The 24163-nt window shown below is 43.8% G+C and overlaps 1 protein-coding gene across 1 annotated transcript in view; it reads left to right on the top strand.

Annotated features, from left to right (window-relative positions):
• TRPC5 (transient receptor potential cation channel subfamily C member 5) overlaps positions 1-24163 on the top strand; it is a 93133-nt gene that overhangs the window by 55235 nt on the left and 13735 nt on the right. The window contains exons 5-7 of the mRNA XM_017819611.1: positions 2656-2795; positions 6720-7042; positions 11439-11634. Of these exons, the coding sequence (XP_017675100.1) occupies positions 2656-2795; positions 6720-7042; positions 11439-11634 (659 nt within the window). The remainder of the gene's footprint in view (positions 1-2655; positions 2796-6719; positions 7043-11438; positions 11635-24163) is intronic.

Genomic DNA, 24163 nt, shown 5'->3' with positions numbered 1-24163 from the left:
TAAATAACCTACAGGAAGGCGAAAAAGGGAAGATAAATCTCAGTCTGTACTGATAATCACTGACCAAATCAACATCAAATACTCTAATATAAGCAGGAGAAGGAGAGAGCCCTGATTATAAGAAGGTTAAACATGAGGCTCTTATTCCAGTCTGGCTTGGGCAACCACAGCTGGGAAGTGTCTGTGTCCTGAGGGCAGGATGTACAGGTGAGGTAGGGTGAGATGAGGTGAGTGAGATGAGATGAGATGATGAGATGAGATGGGAGAAGAGCAGACAAGCATAGTTTGATATATTTTTGATGAGACTATTTACCCTTCCAAACTGAGTTCTAACACAACAGCAAGTGGAAACCTGTGGGCTCCATCAGGAGCACAATCTCTCCTCTGATTCAGTGCCCATCCCCCTTGCTGTGCCATGAGCATGTGGCACCACTGTGAGCTGGGGTGTTACTGCCAGACCTGCTCAGTGCTGGAGTTCCCACTGCAGGACCTACCATGGCTGCTGGGAGCTGCCAGAGCCTCAAGTCTCCACGGACATTCAGTGACATGGACAACCACTGGGCATTGGTTTCCACACCTATATAGCTCTCCTCCAGCCTCTCCCATACCTGCTGGCTCCCCTCTCCTGGTAGCACCAGGACACAGCTCCTTGTTTCTGTGTTCCTCCTGGTTCTGTGCTGTTCCCTGTGCCAGACTTGATGCAAAACAAGGAAGGAAAGTGGGATGTTCCCAAATCACTTGGGGTGGTGACCCAGGGCACTGTACTCCTTTCACAGCTCTACCCACAGCCTCATTGTCTGATCAAACTGATTTATGGCATTTGAATGCAGATGTTGGTAGAAACTTCAGAGTAAGCTGAGGAAGTTAAATGTCTTCCCTGAGCTTAGGTGATCACTTTAAATTTGTGCTTAAAATTGAGGGAAATGGCAGGCATGTCAACAAAATTGATTTGCAGATGAAAGAAGGATAATCCATTAAAAAAAAAGCACGTCTTACACCTGCCTCCTCTTCTTGAGCTCCTTTGTTTCTGATAAATACAGATATTGTAGGAGTGTTTATTAAATGGAGAAATTAGAACAGTTTCACCAGATTAAAAGTTATTATTTACGAAATATTTTCCACTATAAAAGGAGAGAGAACAGACACACACAGCATTGCTGTAACTATAGTAACCAGCAATGATAACTCACTATAAATACAGTGTATGAGTTCTTCAACAGGATCCTTTTCACTGATTTATTTTATTTTATTGTTTTGTGTTCATACAAAGACATGGAGGCAGCTGTAATAAGATTACCTTACTGGCCTTGACATTATGCTTGTCTGACTGCTGACCTGCTGGCTGGCAGCTGAACAGCTCAGATTGATATTTGGGGGTGTGCAGCAGCTCATTTCAATTTTACTTGCTCTTAAATTGAACTTTCAGCTCCTTAAAGTTGAGTTGCAAGTAGCATATCAGTGACCACTGCAGTATCTTGTGGTTAGGTAGGGGCAGCAGTTTGAGAAACTATATTAGTAATAACCTGGAGGTGTATTTTTTGGGGGGGATTTTATGTTTGGTTGGTTGTTGGTTGTTGGTTTTTGTTTTGGTTTGGTTTTTTGTCTTTTCACACATGTTTCAGGTCTTCATTCAAGGATAATATTGGAAACTGGGTAATTCAAAAATACCTGGGGCTCTAAAGACATTCTCAGAAGCATTTAGAGGTTGAAGGAGCCTAGCTGCCATTTACTTTTTAATGGGACTTAGGCTTTCAAAAATACTTAAACAGATCTACAATAAAGGACATACAAGTTACTTTAAATCATAACTCTATGCCAGGTGAGTTTAGCAGAACTTCAGAAACTGCCCCTCACTCCTCCAGCTGCAAGGAGGCACAGTGAGCACTAGCAAGTGCCAAAAATTGTTACCAGAAGGCGTTTCAGAGTTGAGATGATGGGCTCTGGCTCTATCCTTGGGAACAAATACTCACCTCACAGGACCCCTGGCCATATCTGACATGAGATGAGTCACTGCCAAGGGAGGCAGTGCCAGGCTGCAGTGCCCTTTTTCATGCTGAGTCTTACCTTTTCTCACAAATTATCCCTGTGGGCTTTTTGTTCAGCAAGATGCATAAATACAGTGACTGAGCAGAGAGAATGAATTCACGTCTTCCTTCTTTGGTGTGATATTTCCAGGTCAGGGAGGAACTGTACTGGCATGTACAAGCTGGTACTAGTGTTGCTAGAGAAAGTCAGGAAAAAGTGTCTAAGAGGGGAATGAATTGCTTAGAGTGTCTATGAGAGCAGAAAATCTATTAGAAACAGCACCTGATACAGTTGCTAAAATAGTTTATTCACATAGAACAAATTTCAGCTGAGCCAATCCACTCATACTGGTTATAATAAACATATTTCAGGCAGTCTCCTCGTGTGTGTATCTGGAGCTCTGGGTAGGAAACCAATGTCTTTTTCATCTTTCTTTAGACTACATTCCCCACAGACTTGTAAAATGTCTCATAATCAGCAGCACTATACTTTGTAGAAGGCAGAAGGGATGAGACATTTTTTCCAAGCTGTTAATTCCCAGTTGTCTGGCAGTACATCAGATATGCACAGTGCTTTAATGGGAAATAATGCCTCGTCATGACAATGAATTCTCTGCCTTTCTTTCTACAGGTTTTATCTGGGGAGAAATCAAGGAAATGTGGGATGGTGGATTCAATGAGTATGTACATGACTGGTGGAATCTGATGGATTTTGCAATGAACTCCCTCTATCTTGCAACTATCTCCCTTAAAATTGTTGCCTATGTCAAGGTACAGTAACTTGGAACAGAGAATTTGTAACATGCTTGTGGGAACTGTAGTATGCAGGGTAAAAACTGTACAAATCAAAATTACAGATCAAAGAGAATAGCTGCTTTTCAAGCAGTCCAGTTTTGAAAATTCACCTGGAAAGCTTATTAATTTGTTTGGAGAATGAATGTCCTGCTCATCCTCTTTGATTAAGGAGATTGTTTGGGCACTGGGTAGAAATTTCCCCACTTTCTGTCCCTTTTGTTGCCAAAGCTGTTCGTGTTCCATACTGACACTAGACCTCCTTCAACCATGTTAGACATAGTGAAAATATGATTTTTAAACAAAATGGAAAACCAAGAATAGGGTTGTCTGAAAAAATCTACAGGCAAGATTTATAATCTGTAGTCCTCCAGATCTGTAGATTACTAATTGGAAGTTTGTGAAAGGTCTACTGAGAAAAGCAAGATGGTTAGTAGGAGGCTTCTATCTGATAAAAAGGACTCAACTTACTCTTCAATACATAAATTATTGGCAGGGAAATGACAAAGGAGCAAGCTGGGGCTTTAACATCCTGTAGATTCTTCTCTGTCATGTTCCATTTGTGCTAGGAGTGCACATCAGAACTCATCCTCAAAAGCACCTTCCACATTTATAAACTTCTGATGCTCCAAATTAGCATATGCATGTGGTTTGAAGCCAGAGGGTGGCCTGAAGCACTTTCCTTCTGTCTCCCTTTTTCAAACATGAGACACAAATGGCATCCTGTAAAATTCCTTATGCAATAGCTCTCTTTGGCTTCAGCTGAGCTTCGTGCTTGGCCTGATTCTTTCCTCGGTGTGAATCAGCAGTAGCTTCACTGCAGTCAGTGTAATTACTCAGGTGTAAATCAAGCAACTGGATTCTGCTCCTGGGCCACTCACACCCTTTCTAGTTTTGCTGTGCTACTGTGTTGGTTTTGCCCTGGTAGAAGGGCACTACTTCTCGTAGCCAAGCTCCCAGTAATCAGGACAAGCCCTTCCCCAAAGCAACCTTGTTTAGTCCTGCCCAGCAGGTATGCAGGCAGAGAGGGAAAGAGGAGAAAATTTCATAAAGCCCATTGACTCCAAAATGCAAACAGCCCTGCTATGGGGCCTTTGTAAAATGCTGAAGGTTGTGTCTTGGTGAGTCATGTTTTCAAAGGGAAAAGCTTTAAGCTGGTGGTGCTCCCTGAAGAGGCAGCTCTGTAACAGCATCAAAGCAGGAACAGATTATGTCTTTTATTCTCCCAACTTAATTCTTTTATTCAGAACCGGTGAGGAAATTACAGACTTGAAAGGTTGGTCTTTAAACCGCAAACAAAACAAAAAAATGATGGAAATTGTAAGATTCAGGAACAAATCTTAAAATGTTAACAGTCTTGTTCTTTCTCACACACAAATTACTAGAGGAGCTGTGTATCCTTGGATTTATACAGTCACATAATAAGATTTAAACTCACAGCCAAACCACAGGCACAAAGGATATACAGCTTTGTTTGTTTACTCTGTAAGAACTACAGAAACTTGCAGGTTAACTACAAAGACCTATATGCCAGCACACAAAAGAAGGTTAGCAGGAATATATCTATTTGAGCAGAGATCAGACCCTCTTGGATTAAACCTGGCTGGTCTAAGGTCAGCGCCCAGTGAGGATCAATGTCAGGCAATTCTGAGAGGTCCATAAAATCTGCTACAGGATCAGTTCTGAAACAGATGGCCACAGAAGTTCCCTTCTGACCTGTGTCACTTAGGGGTTGCAGCATGCTCTGAAACATGAGGATTTATAACTTTGATAATGGCTTCGAACCATTTTGCGACACGACTTGTTATTTATAGAACAGCCCTGAGCTGGAAAAGGTTGGGATATATGCCAATATACCATATTCTAACGCTTCTGAGATCTTCAAAGAATTACATGGACATTTAACTTTCTGCCAAATATCAGAAAAACTAAATTGCACACTGACATTAATGTTTTCCATCCTTGTTTTTACGTGAAGACTTTTTTCGTGATTTATCTGGTTCCGAGACCTGGTTCTAATATTGTCCAATACCAATTAAATCTTCAGGTTAATTATAGGGTGGAAATACCTTCTTAATCAGTTTTCATTTGCTGCATTGATTTATCATGTAATGAGGAATGGTAAATGTAACAGCCTGATGTAATTTATTTGTACTATTCTGTGTACATCTCTGCTGTGTTTAATCTTCTGAATAGACACTAAGCTAGGTAACTCCAGCCTTCCCAGATACCCAGCTTCATTAGATAACCCTAATGAAACAGCAGATTTCACTGTTACCTATGAGGCCAGGCTGCTCTGAAGAGACTATTTTCCAAGGAAGGATATACCATCAGTTTATAAAGGGGCAAAATATGACCCTAACAAGTTGCTTTAAAAATAGGTATGAGGCACAGAAGACCTTTTCACATACCTTTATGTGCAGTCTGTGCTAAACCCTAGCAGAGAGCCCCTGGGCTGCTGTGTCCAGCCAGGCTGCAGAAGAGAATTGGGAATAACTCTGCAAATCTGCTGTCTGGGCTTCCTGATCCCAACCACCCACCTCTGCTGCCAGATAGCCACAGAAAGTTAACATGCCTGCCTGTTTGTAAACATTTTAAGACCCATCTTAAATCAAGCTAACGGGCTCAGGCCATGATGGTCATGTAATAAAGAACAGTTTGGAAATGTCAGAAGCAATCCGAGGTCATGCTGAAATGCCTTTGTATCATGTCTCGTCTCCTTCATACGGAGGATTAGTCTGAAATATCAACTTGCTTTTAGCTACGTCCTTGAAAAAATCGGGAGCATATATTGAACCTTCAGATTTAAATAGAAAGTCCCTGAAATCTTGACTGTCAGTGTGATATTGGCAGTATTTCCTTTTAAAAGGTACAAAAATTATTTTAGGGGTCCTAAACACACTGGCTACACTATTAGCTCTGTTATTCTAAGTACATTTTGTTATACACATTAAATGAGCAGAAAAAAATATTAAAAGAACAATTGTTCCTTGATATTAAATGTCTTTGACTCCAGTATCTGGTGCCAGTGTAGTTAAACCAGAGCAGTTACATTTACAGAACCAGCTCTTTTGTGTTGCCTTCTTGCATCTGGATGTACTTTGCTCAGAAAATGCTCCTGCTTTTACAGTTACATTACAAAGCCAGTTAATGTTATGGTTGATGCACTCAGTGTTTCAGCTGTAATTAAGACCTCTGGTTTAGCGCTCTCCTAAAATTGCCATGACAAATTAACTAATAAGAAAATTAATACGAAGAAAGCATTTTGGTTCTGGGCTGTTGGCACTTTTTTTTTTTTTTTGAGATTACTGGGGAACGAAAGCATCTGATAGCTCATTGCTTTCCTTCTTCCCTCCCTTCTCCCTCCCTCGCATTGTTCCTAGAATGTGCAGTGTTTTGAATGTGCAGTCATATTTAGGAGCCAAAAGAAAAAAAGTAATTGCGAATTTCTCTCTGGATCCTGCTGAAATCTGAACCCCTTTAAATGCTGAAAGAGAAGGAGATTATTTATGAACTCATGGACCTAACAAATCCACATACAGTGAAGTCAAAATTCAAAATTCAGAAAATTTTAAAAAATCTCGAATTTTTAAATTTAGGCTAAGAATGGCCAACATACCTGAAGCCCATATCTCACTCTGTCAGGGGTCATAATCTAGAAGGCAGTTCATAAGAAGGCATCATTAAACCAAAGTCTCTGCCCTGATCGAGTCAGCTTCAATCCTGAATCCCGAATGTTAGTCTGACAGTAGCTGAGACATAAAAGTTTAGAAGTACTTCTTGTGTCACCAGTGCTGGTTAGGATTTACCCACGAAGGGTTTGTTATTAGCAGGTGTGGCTTTTTGAGTTGTCTCTGGGTAATTACAACATAATTCACTTTTCTTTCTTGTTCTTTCTTTCAGTATAATGGTTCCCGTCCCAGGGAGGAATGGGAAATGTGGCACCCGACCCTCATTGCAGAAGCCCTCTTTGCAATATCCAACATTTTAAGTTCCTTGCGTCTCATATCCCTTTTTACAGCCAATTCCCACCTGGGACCCTTGCAGATCTCTCTGGGACGCATGCTGCTGGACATCCTTAAATTCCTTTTTATCTACTGTCTGGTGCTTCTGGCTTTTGCAAATGGACTGAACCAGCTTTATTTTTATTATGAGACCAGTGCCTCGGAGGAACCCAACAACTGCAAGGGGATCCGATGTGAGAAACAGAACAATGCCTTCTCCACGTAAGAGATTCTTTCCTTTCTCTTTTTAAAACTGACTTCCACTGTCCCCTGCATTACCTGTTTTTGCCTGTTGTCTGTCACTGCACTGAAAGTGCCTTTATTTATTCATCTGCAAATACCAGGAGAGGGGTTTGACTCTGCAGGAAAGGTGTGAGTTAACTGGGGCAGACGTTCTGCTGAGCTCTGCTGTCAGAAAGACTCTTCCTTAGGTCTGGAAGTGGGAGACAGTCGTTTTAATTCTGGACCAAGGAGTCTCCCTACATGATCCTGCAACTTAAACCTTATTATGACTATGTACAATTTCAGTATATTTGAGAAAGCAAGTATCCTTTTGCCACAGTAATTTTTTTGTCTAATTCTGGAGGAAAGGAGGCAAAGCTGAACAAAATGTAGAAAACAAGGGATAAACCTAATAAAGAAAGGTATTAATAAATAATGTCATACAGCAAAATCAACAGTCTCACCTAGACCATTTTTACATGTCCATGACGTTGCAGGCTTCTCTGATTTCCTTGCAGAGGGCTGAGACTAAAATCCCAGCAAAACCCTTTTTGCTGGGAATGCTGGTACTTTACTGAGATGTTGGCATGGAAATTGCTGTGAGGACAGCTGGCAGAGCTGAAAGAGATAGCACATGCTGAAAAATAACATGAATTGTCTTTCTGATATATTTGTTTTAATTACTAATAGTAGAAATAATTATAATAATCAGCCCCCACCCAATTGTTCTTGCTGCTTGCACAGTACTTAACTCACAATGGGAAGAGAAATAAATAAAGCACAGTCTAGAAAAAGGCCCATGCCCTACAAACAAGCAAAACAAAACTGTTGTCCACCATTTTATGCTAAATTAAATGAAACTTGTCATGATGCCCGATAATTCTCCACCCTCTGTCAGCTGAAGGCTTGGGGTTAAGAAAGGATTTGGGACATATTTGCACTGTTATCAAAAACAGATGATGGCTGAGGCCACATGACTCTGTTGGGAGAGAAAAGGCTCCAGCATTGTCCTGTGGGCTCCCTCCTTAAAGAAGTGTGGGATTTTCATGCCTTCAAGAGCATCAGGACCTTAGAACAGGTAGATCAGGCACGTGCCATTTTCCACTGCAGAGCAGGACCACCAAAGGCCTGATTAATTTTCTCAGTTTTCTCAATTTTCCCCTGTCTATCTGGAGGAAGTGGACGAAGCTGCACGGTGCTAATGAGAAACAGAATTAAAGATTTTGGTCTTTTTTTCTGTTTAATTGCTTTGCATGCCCCGGAAATATGTTGTGCTGCCCAGGCAAAGGAATTAAATAACAAGTAATATTCCTTGATCTATGTCCATACGGATGCAGCAGAGGGAAGAAGGTTTGACAAGCACAGTGTGTGTTAAGGGGCAACTTCTACCTCGGAAAGGGTCAAACCCACAAAGTTCAGGACCAAATCCTGCCTTTCTTTGGAACTACAGTGAACAGATGCATTCAGCTGAGCATTCTGGTTGGGACTTGTCACCATTGCAAGGCAGTTGTTTTACAGATTTCATTGTATCAGGTTAGTGGAAAACAACAGCAGGATCTGACTCAAAAAAACAACCATCCTCAAGTCTGTAAGGTGTAATGCCTTGGGAGCTAGAAATGATACAGAACTAGCAGAAAGTGTGCAGATCAGCTTAAATGCAGACCACAATTTTCCTACCCTAACATTCATTTAACCCCCCTGCCAAGGGGAATGTAGCACAGAGAGGAAATTGAGGGGGCTCAGCCTTTGTGGCAAAGGTTTGTGCAAAACAAAATCTCAGTGGGAGGGGATCCATTAGGAGTGAGGTCTCCTGGCAGGGGACAGAACACTCTGCAGGTACTTTTTGTTTGAGACTCGCTTAAGAAATTTATTCAATGTGTTCTTGAAAGTTTAAATAGTCGTTATTAACACCCCCAGTACAAGCTAACATTTGGCTGCGAGCAAATGCACAGCATGGGTTGAGTGGCTGGGAAGGAGCAGCTTGCAGATCCAAACACTGCTGAGCTGGGGCAAAGCAAACATGGCTGGAGCCAGTTCAGCCAGGGCTGGTGGTACCCCAAGTTTGCTCACAGTTCATTCCTAAGGAAGGAATAAATGTAAAAAGCTTTCGGTGAGTGCCCTTTGATTCCCACCAGCATTCCTAGGCAGTCACACAATAAGCTCTAGTTTTACCAGGGAAGGAAAGAGGATGCCCCTTGTGTGTGCACAGCTTCAAGTGTGACACCTATTTACTGGCTCATTATTTCCTATTACTCTCAAAGGGGTGGGCTTAATATTTTCTTGTGGGGAAGTTTTCTGCGTTTCAAACACAGATCATGGAAAAGTATTATTCCTTTGTGACAGCAACAAGAGGAAGTCATGAATAATTTAAGGTTTTCTGCTTTGGCCCTGCCATCCCTCAGCAGAGTGCCTGCTGCTTAGGCAGAGGATTGGAAAATATGTTCCTAGCTGTGATGCTGGCAACTGAAGGAGGAAGAAGAGAGTGAGGAAGAGGAAGAAGGGCTGCAGGAAGTCACACCTTGCTGCCTGCTGTGTCCTCACTGGGGCCATTTCCCCTGGAGTGCAGGTTCCTGTGGCAGAGGGGGGCACTTGCTTTCTCTCAGCTGCCATGGAGAGTGGTGGAGCTTTGAGAATTCTCCTGTTTGGTTAAGGTACAAAATACACTCAGCAGGACGGGACAGTCTCTCAATCACTATTTCCAAAATTCCATTTTTTTTTTAAAGCTGCTTCCCAGAGCAGTGTGAGTGCCACCCGAAACACGTACTGTAAAAAGAGATTGTGGATCTGTCCTGTCATTAAACACTAAGGAAAGAGTAACCAAGCCTTACTGCTGTGCAGAGCTGCAGGAACCAGCATATGTCTTTTCCAAGGGGGACCACATGTCCACATGTAAATATGTTGGCCCTGGTCTGGGCCCGAATTATACATTATACATATATACATTATATATATATTAGTTAATATTATGCCTCCAGAGCAATTCATTGATCACATCTAGGACTGATTTCACTTTAATGACAGGAACCTCTGCCTCCCATGAGCCTACAGCCCAAGCAGTACTTCTAATGCTAATAGTAAAAATATTATAAATATTTTGAAAGACAGCTAGCACTCCATCATTTTTAGTAGAGAAAAGTTTAGCACTCTTTGGTTAATCCTTATTTTACCATCTCAGTTATTTTTTATTTAATAAATGTACCAAACAGCCCGACGACTTTTGAAAGAAAGAATTTTTGCTTTAAAGAGTCTTTATGATTTTGGCCAGTGAAAAACATAAGATACATCCACAAAGTACAGAGAAACTAAATCCTCATGTAAGACATGGGGGTACATGTGAACAGGTGCCTGGAAATGCTGGAAGAACAGATTCCTGGTATGTCAAGTAAAGTATCTGAGTTATTTGTATTGATTTGTCTAGTTGTTGCATTTGAAAATATCTGCTGACCTCAGGCCGAAATGGAAACGCTTAAACTGGCATATAAATGTCATTTTTGGATGATATAAACGTCATATTTTGGAAAGCCAAAAGAAAGATGCTCAAGTAGAGCAATTATTTAGATTGCTGCTTACGTATCTGATGTGATTGCAAAAGGTCACTTGTCTGTGGCTGAAGCAAAGAGAGACCTGGTATGATCTCATCAGCACAGTGAGGTTGGGTCTAGTTCATCTGTGGAGAGAAAGACTTCAAAAGAAGAAAAAACTGTTGAGCTGAATGACTGTGATGTCGTTGCTGATCAGGGGTTGCAGGTCCTGCCCAGGGCTCTGCCCTGGATGGGTGGGAGCTGCTGCCAAAACCTGCCAGGGTGAGCAGTGGTTTGGGGCAGGTGCACTGCAAACAGACTGGGTCACAACAGCTGAAGCAATTGCCAGCTCTCAGCCTATATTTGAGCAAAAGGTGCAAGTGGATGTGATTTCTCATCTCTCTTACCTCGTGGTGCCTCACTGTTATGCACTATTTAACTACCATGGCCATGCTGTCCGTGGGGATGGGTTCCCTGAACATGCATCCTGCAGACATGTTAATGATGGAGGCAGTGATTAAACAGGAGAGTTTATAGATAACAGCAGTATCTCAGCATGGCAGTTTTAATTAGAGGGAAAGGGAGCCCTGGGTTTCCTTGGGAGAGTTAGGCTGGTTGCATCTCACAAGGACACGGACAGGGCTCTTGAACAGGTCACAAATGTTGTTGATGTGACATGATTCCCACATGCATTGGCCAGTGGGTCGCTGTGGCTGGAGCACAGACTGTGCCCAGGGAGGATAAATGGTTGTACTGAGTGGCTGCTCTGTGATGTCTCCCAATATCTGTGTCCCCTACCTGAAGACTGCCTGAACCGGGAGTTGTTTTCCATCCCCCAGCATCAGGTAGCCAAGTAAAGATCTTTTTCTTTGCAGACTTTTCGAGACCCTCCAGTCACTCTTCTGGTCTGTGTTCGGGCTGCTGAACCTCTATGTCACCAACGTGAAAGCCAGGCACGAGTTCACAGAGTTTGTTGGGGCCACCATGTTTGGGACCTACAACGTCATCTCCCTTGTTGTGCTGCTGAACATGCTCATAGCCATGATGAACAACTCCTACCAGCTCATTGCTGTGAGTTATCTCCTTCTGCCTCTTTTTGCTTTTATTTTTCTCTGTGTGCCTCATTTGTTTGACTTACAGCAAGTGTGTACCTTCTGGGATGCTGGAGAGTGCTGCCCCCAGTTTTTGACAGCAGGTAGTTGGGATTTCTGCTCACTAGCCTGAATCATGCTTGCGGAGGAGGTTTTGCTCTGTTTGTGATGCTTCTGAGCTGGAAAAGGCTTATGGGCTGTGATATGCCCCTGTCTCCTCCTGTAGAGTAACTTCACTGACCACCTTGTCCTTAGTAGCTGATTTACACTGTGGTAGAGAGAATATAAAGGGAAACCTTCCCACTGCTTCCTGATGCTTCGTTTTGACTTGAGAGGTGGGTGTTATATTACGTTTTTTTATCCTCTTACTATTTTCTCATGTGAAACTGTGTGTGTCAGGAGCCCAGTCCTGCAATTTCTTTTTCCACAGTGTTCCCACCTGAAATCAGATCATGTCCATCTCTAACACCAGCCAGTCTCCTGGCAGCTGACTCTGCAAACCCATATTCTGAGATTTCTGAGGAATGTCAGTGCAGGATGGATCTGAGCTGAGGCAGCTCAGGGCTGCCAGTTGGCTGTAGAGCCAGTTTGAAACTTAAATTTCATTTGAATGTTGAAAACTGGTTTCTCTACTGTAATCTCATTCTGTGTACTCAAAAGCCAATCTGTACCTTGATGATTAAATTTGTCAGCAGATTGAAAGCTAAGGCAGCATGGCTCTACATTTTAAGGCTCTTCAGGTCAGAAGCAGCATGGAAGGAAGTGAAATCTTCTGTGCACAGTACTTCAGGTAAACCACTTGACACTTGCTTTCCAGTTCTGACCCCTAACACGGTAGGTTTGGACATAGTGAGGTGATGAGCTCTTACATCATCTGTGAGCAGCAACAGGAGTTGGGAAAGTCAGGTTTGTCCTCAGCTGGTCATTCGGAAGTAGAGGCAGAGTAGAGGCTTGCTCCTCTGCTTTAGGTGACTCTTTTTTTTTACTCTAGAAAATGGAGGATAAACCAGAAAAAAAAACAGAAGCAGCACCAGCTGTCCTGCTATTTCCATTCCCAAATTCCTGGACAAGTCTCTGGGGAAATGTGTGGGTGAGCTCCTATCCTGGCTAAAACACACAGGACCGAGTATTGAGTTGTGCTTGAACAGGTTCCACAACTGTTGTTGATCATCTCCTGATTCAAGTGGCTCCTAAATTCACTTAATCAAACTGAGCACAGACCCATCAAATCGGTGATACTTTTGGACATCTGATCTTTATCATATTAGTAAGTATGAGGAAAAACTGGACTTTCCAGATGAGCAGAAAAGCAGTTTATCACAAAGACATTGCTGCTTTATCAGTCTGTTTCAATGCTCTAAGTGCTTTCTCTTTGTTAAGTGCTACTCCTCACATTCCAGGGAGACTGGAATGAGGCACAGAAAACAAAGATTCTCTCCTTGGCCATTTCCTTCCATTCCCCTTCCTTTATTGTCATCAAATAGGCTTGTCACTAAGACAAAGCCCAAACCTAAGACTGACATAAGAATAGCAGTATTTGCTATTCACTGGGATACAAACCACTCATCATTCTTTTCCCTGAATATGATGCAGTGACACATTACAAACAACCCCGCATGAATTAGAGAGACCCATCATAACAATTAACTGAAGTGATTGGTCCAGAGAGGGCTGTTGTATTAATGGGTTTGTATATGGAGCAGCTGGGAGCAGTGACTTGCTCCATCAAAGTCTGCACCTGAGAGACGTGGGGATAGAGGACTGAACTCAGCAGATAACTGAGGTATCACAGTTCAGCGTGCAGCACGAGCCCCTGCTCAGGAGAATGATAGTGAAAATGCTGCAGGATGCTTCTTCATCACTTCAGCTGTCACATTGCAGTTGCTACCAAGAGCAGTGACATTTCTTGGGAAGGCAAGAGGCAGTCACTTCCTATCTCTTCTCATGCAGTGCATGCAGCTGGGTTTTTGAAGCTAAATTTCTGCGTGCATTCTCTCAGGGACAAATTTTCTTCATGTGTCTTCCGAGGGCAAACGTCAATTAATCTCTTCCCCAAAGAAAACAAGTCATTAATAAATGTTGAGCTTTAGAAATGTGGGTTATTTTTTAACCTCCTGTAATGATGTTCACCTCTTTCTGAATCACAGCAGACTGGTTCCTAGACTGGTCATTTCTTCCTCCTGGTATCGATATTACACTGAATATGCACAGAATGACAGCATTCCAGGGAGGGAGGAGGGGAAGAAGCCCTTGGGGTGGGGTGGAGACCTTCTTCAGTGCATCAGTAGGAAATCTTGTGCCATGTGCAGCACTCTGCAGAGAAATAAAACAAGCTAGACGTGGAGGATGAGCTGGGAGTGCCTCTCTGCTTGCTGATTTCCCTGCAGTGGAGTGGTGAGGACACCTTCATTAATTCTGCTTGCTAATGAGCCAGTGGCACTGCTGCAGTGCAAACTTTCTCCCCTCCTTTCTTCCAGGGACAGATACACTAATGCATTTGTAGCAGTTATTCTTCAGGTTAGCTTTTCTCCTTTGGCTCATATATACATGAATTTCTGCCATGAGGTTTGAGACAGGAGAATTTAAGTTGCTCCTCCTTGGCCCTTTGTTGTGTTTCCCCAGTATGGGGATTTGGGCTTGGTACTTAAATATGCACTGCAGACACAGAGCACAAAATCACAGGTATCTGTGGAAGACAGAGCAAGGCAGGCAAAGAATAAAACCTCTGCACAGCTTTGAGTGATTCTTGACTCAGAGATGGAAGAATTTTCCTGCCATAATTTTGTTTTTTTTTTTCCTAAGCTACTTCAGACTTCAATAAATACGTATTTCTAGGGGTACCCTGAAGCAGTTTCAATATTGATTATTTTCATACAGCCAGTTTTTCTCTTTGGCCAAACCTTGTCAAGAGCTGGTTGTGGCAGACAGTCTCATTCATTGACAAAGTAAAAAAATCCAAATGCACCCCAAAATCTCCATACGCTTTGAGCTGTTTCAGTATGGGAAGATCCTAATGTTTTATACAAGCTGCACAGAATGGAATGGGATGTTATGCACTGCCAGGTCCCTCATCTCAATACCTTCCCAGATGTGACAGAAATACTGATGAGGAGGAGGAGGAGGAGTATGTCACGGTGACCAGAGGACAGTGGAATGATGTGAGAGTAGCCAGATGGCTCCATCATTTGTAAGTGGCAGAAAGTAACTGAGTGGGTGATGAGGGGATGAGGACACTTTATGTGATGGGCTGTTTCTCATCAGAGTGCCACTTGGCTGCATCTGAAGTTTGCCAGTTTGTAATTTTTTCAAAACAATGCAATAGTGGGTGTTACTGGGGGTGCAGGTGCATTTTGGCCATTCTGGTGCCCTCAGGTGCAGGTACATTTTGCAAGGAACTAGTAATCTATGCATGTTTTCTGAAAGCATGCTCCTTATGGACACATCCATGATATTGTGGGGAGTCATGAGAGAATTAGTCACTGGAACTGTACCAGCAGTTCTGACTCGGCAGCCACAGGAGCAACCTCGATGGAAGAACAGCAACAAAGACCCAGGTACAGGAGGAAAACCACAGGCCTGTGAGCTGGTAATCAGAGCTCAGGTGAGTTGGAGCCATCAGTGGTGCACAGCAGCCCTGGCACTGGGCATCCCACCCACATACTAGAGAGATGTAAGCACTTGCAGCTTTCAGGTGTTTTAGGAAAGTACAACGATACTTAACCCCTCAGGGTACTCACCAACTCACCAAAGTGAGTCTGAGAAAAATTACATCTGACTCCTGTGTGTGAAGGTGTCACAGCCTCTGGGTGTGATACAGTGAGCACGTGTGGTGTTGGTAATGACTTCACTCTAGCACTGAGTGTTAAGTTATGAAACCGTTTTGTATGTTGTGTTTTGAATCCTCCTCTTGGTTTGTATGTCTGTTATTTCAAGCCAGCTCATGTCAGACAGCTGTTACTGCAAAAGACTTTTAAAGAAAATATTACTTGGTGGTTTTGCTAAGGAGGAATTTTATGAACCAATAAACTTAGTTTGAGATACACAGCTGGCCAGTCCTTACATGTTTTGGGGTGGTAGGTTGTCCTCATATAGAGGTAAGGCCAGTTCCTCAGTCTGGGCTCAACTCTAAGCTGTTTTAAAGCATTAGGAAGTGTTCATCTCAGCCCCACTTCAGAACCATTAATTTGAATTTCTTAGAAATCGAAATGTTGATTTTTAACTGTCATACAGCAGGAAATTAAATTATCCTCATGTTATGTTGCCAATACAAGCTGGGATTAATATCTCTTGAAACTTTTCATGGTTCTGCAAAAAGCTAGATTCTAGAAGGAGGATTAAATGGCTCTTCCTTGGTTTGTCAGCTGAGTGAAATATCCCTCTTTGGCCCTGAGAGCCTCCTGCTGACCAACATATACAAGTGCTGGTCACTACCCAAGTGCAGACCCTGTATTCAGTGTGCAGGTAACACACTCAAACCTTTTCTTCATTCTGTAATTGCCCAGGTCTCAATTACTGTGCTAAAACTCATCTGTGTCATCAACAATAATTAATTAAAATGGCAAATTCTCTTGCACCAACTTGGTGCCTTTGGTGACACTTGGACAGGCTGATAGGGTGAAGGGGAATGGCCTTAAACTGCAGGAGGGGTAGACTGAGGTTACATATTAGGAAACACCTCCCTGTGAGGGTGGGGAGGCCCTGGCACAGGTTGCCCAGAGAAGCTGTGGCTGCCCCATCCCTGGAAGTGTCCAAGGCCAGGCTGGATGGGGCTTGGAGCAACCTGGGCTAGTGGGAGGTGTCCCTGCCCATGATCCAGATGATCCCTGGGGTCCCTTCCAACCCAAACCATTCTGTGCTTCTATGATTTCTGTTACATTTCCCCATGGAATACGATCCATGTGAAAAAATGCTGGACCCCTCCTTTCCAGTTCCCTCTTGGGTAGCTGTAGCACAGCTTGAGAGGAGTGGGATTGATTCCCAGCACTACCTGCTCTCTCTGGTGCTTGTGACTGGATGGGGGGGAGTAGGTTGCAGCAGTGGTGTGTTGGGATGCTACCATACAGCGAGAGGCCTTGTGTGTGAAATTAGCCCCGGAGCCTTGCTCAGACTGGCAGGCAACTTAATTGCTTTTTGTTAGCAAGCTGAAGTATTCATTTGAAGGTGTAGAACTGTTTGTCTTTTTGCTGGCTTTGGCCTAATTACATGTAACCCATGGACTGGAATCAAGTTGTTAATATTCATCTGGTGTTTGCAGAGCCTCTAAATAGAGGCACTCGATGTGCTCTGGCTTCACATGCTGCATCTTTCTTCTGTTGTTAGACCAGACAAAGCTAATTCTCCATCCCTGGGCCCAATCCTGCAACCCCTGCTCAAGCAAGTATTGTCAGCAGGATCAGAAGGTTAATCCTTTCTGTTGCTTTTAATCTTTGAAACCCCAGATGTTTCTGCAACCCCGTGTACCACCACGGCCAAACCACTCTGGGTCTTATTCAGAGCAGAATCATTACATTTAAGTAAAAAACAAGACAAGCTTGCCATCTGTAGATGACCTCTGGCTGTTTTAAGATATCACAGGGAATTTGCTGATGGGTTTGGGGGTTTTTTGGTGTAGTTAACACACCAGTGCCCCACTTGACAGGTCAGTAAGTCTCTGCCCATTACGTGCAAAGCAGTGCAGCAAGGTTTGCTCTTGCTACGTGATAGAAGTTGAAGTATCCAGATGGAACCACATAGGTTGCACCCCCCTGCATTATCCCATTTTTTATTTAGGCCTGACAAGCTCAATTAGCATTATCATGTGCTTCTGCATCAAGGGGACTCTTGTTAGAGAGGCAGAAGAAAAGAAGAAAAGTGAAAGATGAAGGAAGAATGTTACTGAGGAAATAACAGTGAAAAACTAAAAGGGATTTATCTGGGAAGAGCTTTCCCCTGACATGGAGCAATGGGAACAGCTATATTATTAAGAATTCTCTGAAAAGAGACTTCTTGGATGCCAGTGCCTCACAGATTTCCTTTTCAACACTCTAGCAATTAAGTTGATGCTGGTGATGCAGGGAAACAGTATATGCACAACCCCATCCAATTAAATGGGGAGTTGTCTGCTAACCTGGATGCTGTGTTTCTGTTTGTGGTCCTGTCCTCCTCAGCCCTTCAGCTGCAACCCCTGCTTTTTCTGGGGAGAAAATGGAAGCTTCTCTCCTCAGTCAGTGCTATCTGCACAGCTCAGGGTTCACTTAGACACTTGAGTGATCTCATACATTTATAATTCATCCTTTTCTTTTGGCTCAAGGACATATTTAAACGATCAGGACATAGGATTTTTTTTATTTTGGAGCAATTTTTCAATTTTTGGCAGCTAAGCTCAGCCACTGCATTTACTGTGCAAGCAGGCTGACTTCCAGAGGTGTCAGGCACCTGCTTCTCCCTCTGGTGCTATGACCTTTACGGGCTCAGTAAAACACATAATCCAGCACCACTCCTTCGCTGAGGAAAGGCAGTTTATGACCAGTCATAAAAGAGCAAACCACTAAAGCATTTGGTGCCTGACTACAGGTACAGAGTTATGTACAGTCGTGCAGGGAGTGGGACTGGAACACCACCAGTCTTGGCTCCCAGCTGACTCTGATTCTGAGGAGACACCATGAGGTGAAGCCTTGCACCTCCCAATCCCCCTGCAAAACCCACAGGCTGTTTCAGCCCAGTTTTTGCTGCATTTTGCTCTAGTCTTCACCAAGATAACATGACTCACATGCTGGCTTTTAGGCTCTCCCCCTGAGCTTGAGCAAACCTGGTGGAGTGCCACGATTTGTCCTTTTCCTTTGAAACATATCTGCAGCTCCTCAGCTTGAGAAGGCAAAATCAAACTAAGTACTTTGCACATGGAGAGCAAGGTGGTAAATTTTGTAATGCTGCTTCTTTCCAGGGCAAGTTTGTGCCAGAGTATCACACTGGCTCTCGATAAAGCTGTGTCCAGCAGAGAGAGCTTATTCATCTAGGAGAGAATCTAGCTGTGCCAAGATTCCCATCCTCCAGCACTGTGTGGACTGATAGGATTGAGCACCCTGAAGCCACAAGGCTGAGAATTGAGCTCGATTTCTAAGCTTTAGTTAGGACCACTGGTTGCTCAGAGAGGAACATGCACTTTCTTCAGCCCAGCAGTATCTCCAGTGCAGTACGTACATGATAACTTTTGCAATTTTAAGTTTATAGACTCATAGAATTGTTTGGGTTGAAAAGGACCTTAAAGAGCACCTGAAACAGAGCAAAGACCACTTAGTCCCCTGCACTAGGCTGCCCCAGCCAAAAGTGGCTCCAGCAGAAGTGCTGGTGATGCCACCCAGCCAGCACTAGCACAGTCCAGTGGCTCAGCTCCACTCTGCTTGCACACAGCAGGGAACAAACAAGCCTTCAGGGAGGGGAAGGGGGACTCTGGCAGGGATAGGGAAGTGCCTCGTGCTCCTTTGTATCTGGCTCCCACCAGTCTGGCAGCAGATTTCAAGACATTTCTTCTTCCTCGGAAGTCGAATCCTGGGCTGACTGGCTATGCAGGAAAAAAATCAAAGGTAATATTCTGGAAATAGTCCAGGTAGAAATGAGGCTAAATTGTTTTTCATGGTACTAAGTCATCAGCGCTCAGTTAGGGTTAGCTGTGCCTTCTCAGCCCACCATTTCTCTAGGGGCATGTGTGAATTACTTGATTGTGACCCGGCTGGAGGTAGTTACCATTGTCAGCACAGCTGTCCCTTATCTTTCTGACCTTCAGCACGAAGAGAGGCTCTTATCAGGCAGCATTAAAGGAGAGAGAATGGGTGGCAGGAAGAACAAAGCCTGGGTGATATCTTTCTCATTGTTTCTTCCTCCTGAGGCTTTTTAGAGAACTTATTTGCATGACCTTCCTACTACTCCAATTTATTTGGCTATGAAAATAAAAACAGGACTTTACTGGAATATGACTGCAGAAACAAAAAGGTGTCAGTTCACATCATTTAACTGCACTAAAAGCAGCACAATCCCCACTTCTCTATGTTTTCTTCAGTATTCCTTGGCTTTCTCATTAGTTATTGTTTCCATCCAAGATAGTGGTGGGAGATGAAATGTAACTGATTTATATATATATATAACACACACACACACATACACACACACATATATAACACCTAAGTACCTTGTGGAATGCAGTGCACTGCTATAATAAAAACTTCAATTATGAATATATTCTGCACTTGGAAGATATAAATAGCAGAGATACTAAAGCATGCATTTTCCATATACAAACAAAGTGATTCCCCAGGGCTGGGGGAATCAGCCAACTCCCTCAACTCCCTCACAGGGTGGAGGCCTGTTCTGGGAAGGGATGGCCAGTACCACAGCTCATCTGGCAGGTCTGCTGTGCTGTCACTCAGGAGGGAATGCCCATGCTCTAGTTAGAAGCCACTGGTGGTTTTCTTTTCCATTGCAACCAGAGACCGTAATTTCCATTTCCATAATGTCCATTTCCATAATTTCTGAGCCTCTTTGGCTGTGCTCCAAGGATGGAGTCCTTTATCCATCTTATAATAAAATGGAATTGCTGTGCTATATGTCTTGTTGACACTCCCAAGTGGTGGACCTCAGACTCTGCCAAATTAAGGAAACTTTTCCTAACTTCCTGCACTACTGCATGGCATGTTCTTTCATGGGCTCTGCCATGAGTGGGATCTTCCCCCAGCTTTCAAGTTCTTAAGGCTCACAGCCCCAACGATGGCTTCTCTGCTATGTAAAAATTCAGATTTGTGGTTTTTTCTCCCTTGTGCTCTGTTTGCTTTCCTCACCTAAGAGCCTTGCTGCTCTTGTCTGAATTCAGGTCTTTACCTCTATCATGGTCTAAGAATTCACTTTATCCCAGTGCCAGTATTTATTTGTGAGTATTTCTTCAGGACTTGCCATAGACATCCTTTTCTCTTTCTGTGCTGCAGCTAATAGCCCCCTGCTTACCTCTGGAGCTGCTGTCCAGAGAGCTGCTCTCCCTTTCCACCCCCCTGCCTTGCCTGCTGGTGCACATTCCAGCACTCCTTTGGTTTTTATGTGCTGGTTTGCCTCTGCCATGGGCTTCTCATCCCCAGAGCATTGCCACAGCTCCTCTTCAGAGGGGGGGTGTGGGCCCACTGCAGCTGCCCCTGTTGCTGCTGCTCAGGGCTTTGCTTCGTCCAGTGCAGCCTGTGGTTTTGTGCTGGTTGGTACTTTCATCACTTCTCTGGCTGTCTCAGTCCCTAACTGTTCTAATTGCTTTTTTTAATGCTAAATTGTCCTCCTTTAGAGTTTTTCTTGTGTAATTTTTGAGATTGATCCTATTAAGTTCTTACCATTCAGTGTGTCATCTCCAGCATTGAAAGCAAAGTAATTTGTTGCCAGCTACAGCTGAATTACCTATGCATTAATTGCCTTTGTAACTCCCTGATTTTTTCATAGACTATTTCTTTCTATGACATATTTTTCTTTGAGAAATGTGAAGCATCATTTACATCAAATAGCCTGCTTGGATTTTTGCTGCTTGCTCCTCTGAGTTCGTCACCAAACACCCAAGCTCTGCTGATGTTATTACCAGTTTGCCCAACATACATTGCAAAATTAACAGCTTTGAAACTGCACAAGAGTTGTCTGTGTCAGGTTCTGTAAAGATTAACTTTCTCCTGGCCCTCATTCTGCAATGCTTTCTGTTCAAGGGCATCTTTCTTGTGCTAGCCTGCTTAACAGCCAGCACTGATATATTTTCTGTGCTGCTTCCTGCTCTGGGTTTAGCAAAGAGCAATAAAGAGCCACGTGACAGAGAAATACATTAAATAGTCTAATGACTTATCCTGCGTTTTACAGCACAGCTAATTACACAACAGAAAAAGCACCTTTGAAGTTCCTGTGCCTCTCAGGCAACCACCCTCCCTTACTCAGGTAGATGTTACATTTCTCCCTCCTTCCTGGAGGAAAGCACAGCAGCTTGGGCACACCCCAGTCTTGTGGGGCTGCCGGTGGCTCTTCCTGAGGCGGGACAGCAGCAGTCCTGCTGCAGACATCACACCAGCTTCTGCCAGCATTCCCAGCAGAGCTGGAAAGCTTCCCATCCCTCCTTCGAAGGCAGTCGGCCACAGCCAGCCAGCCTGGTCCTGAGGGCATTGTCACAGCCATCTATATCTGCCTCTGACAGGCAGCAGCCCACTGACTGCTGTGTAATAAAACACAAGAACGGCACATGCAGCCCTTTTTGTGCCAGCCAGAACAACACTAGAGATCTCTCAACTTTCTCCTTTCAAGTGGGCAGAAGCCCTTGCATGCAGCTGAAGTAGCTGATTCTCTTGTGATTGTTCTGCAGTGGAAAAGGTTGAGGGCCTTAGCATGCCTTGCTGCCGTGTTACCATCATCTCAGCATTAGGTTTCAGAGAATCACTGAGTCACAGAATGGTTTGGGATGGAAGGGACCTTAAACATCATCTAGTCCAAGGCAAGGACATCTTCCACTAGCCCAGGTTGCTCCAACCTGCCCTTGGACACTTCCAGGGATGGGGCAGCCACAGCTTTTCTGAGCAACCTGTGCCAGGGCCTCCCCACCCTCACAGGGAAGGACTTCTTCCTAATATTTTATTATCAATATCTTATCTTTCCTGCCCTTCTGAGCTGAGGCTCTGCACCAGCCTGATCCGGAGCAAACCACAGTGTGCCAGAATTCAGGGAGCTGCCAGAATCCATTTCAGCCTGGCAGCCCGGAGCTAACTGAAATTCAGGGCTATCCCAGTGCTTCCAGGGATGCCAGCTCAAGAGTCAGGATACTGGGCTCCCATGTCCCCATTTGCTAGAGCCTTCCCACAGGCCAGCCCTCTGCTTCAGCTTCTGTGTGCTGAGATAAAAGCCACAGTGATTTCCTCCACCAGCTCCCTAGCCAGGAGGGAACTGAGATACTAAAGTGGTGAAGAGGTTGAGGAGCACCGTGGCAGTGGTGACCACCTCACACAGAGAGCTGACACCATCTGCCATTGCTGGGTCTCAGGACCCGCTGGGAATCTGGCTGTTATTTGGCAAAGATGATCTAACTTGTATTGCCCAACAAGCAGAGGGTGATCGAAATCTTTATAGAAAACATCTCACAAACTGTAAACAACACATTTTCTACACAGAGATAAAGATGGAGATTAATGCTTGAATTATCCTGGGTAATTAGTGTAGCAGGTAATCACTTAAAATCTGGCACATCTGTGAATACCTCACTTTGACTGAATTAGAAGGTGTTTGCAACTGCTACAGTAAGGTGGCTTCAGTGATCCCACAGGAAATCTTTGTGGGAGATTAATCCTCACTTCAAAAGGCAGAGATTTGCAAGAGGATTATGTGTCCAGGATGACACATTCACATTGTTGTAGGAAGCAAGGCCTTTTTTTTCTCACAGCGAAGCCAAGTGCTGCTTTCTTTGAATTCATGTATTCTTTGAGCTTGAGGGCTCGGCCCTCTTCAGTAGAGTGTTTGATAGCTGAAATGCTGAACTGTGCTTGAAAGAAAGTGATGACAAAGAACAAGGGCAAAAGAGAGGACAGTGAAATCCAAACTTGGTGTTAAAAATCCTAGAGCAACAAGGTCACACTTGCAAAGCTACTGGATGCATTTCTTTAGCTTATTGTAAATGTTACAGAAAAGATGTCCTCTAAGAACACTTTGAGACAGGTCTGTGAGGATCCTGTCCTTGCTGTTCAGATTCAGGCAGCTCCCAAAAATGTGCATCTTGCTTATGGTCCTGCAGTCACTGAGGAGACACCTCAAACCTGGAGCACATCTGGTGGAGCCACATTGACAGCCAGTGCAGTGATTGTTGTACTGGCTCAGGCTCATGAGTGCTTCAGGTTTGAATTAGGTATGGGATGGATGCTGAATCGTGGTTCTCTTGCTACTCAGCACAGAGAGGAGAGTTAGGGGAACTGTAGTTTTGTGTGCAGATTTTACTACTTACTGCACTAAAGAGAGCTCTAACCAAGAAAATGGTGGTTTCCAAGCACACAAAGACATTCTCAGTACAACTGAAGTGTTTCTTTGCTATACATTTCCAACACAAAACTGCTGCCAGGAGCTCTCATCTGATTTGCTCAAGTTCACAAAACATCAAGGTGAATAATTGAGACAGGCTGAGTTTGTAAACCCTGGGGAATTCACATCAACAGAACCAAGAAGGAAAGAAGAGATACTTAGAGCTTCATGCAGAGGGTCTGGTCTGTCTTTTAAGAGAGGTTATAGTGCACTTGTTTACTGAGATAGCACAAGAAGAAATACAGGTGGGGTTGAAGCCAGCATCCATCAACCTCATTATGGACAGATCAACAGGGGCTTGTTCAGACCAACCACAAAATGTCCCCAAGGAGAAACTCTGCTAAGTTTCAAAACACTCAGCCCCTAGTAAAGCCCATGTAGTCATATAATCACAAAATGCTTGGGGTTGGAAGGGATCTTAGAGGTCTTCTTGTTCTAACCTGCCATGGCAGGGACATTTTCCACTAGGT

Source organism: Lepidothrix coronata, unplaced genomic scaffold, assembly GCF_001604755.1.
Source record: "Lepidothrix coronata isolate B3197 unplaced genomic scaffold, Lepidothrix_coronata-1.0 Scaffold2, whole genome shotgun sequence".
NCBI classification, from domain to species: Eukaryota; Metazoa; Chordata; class Aves; order Passeriformes; family Pipridae; genus Lepidothrix; species Lepidothrix coronata.
This window is presented reverse-complemented; position numbering and strand designations above follow the sequence as displayed.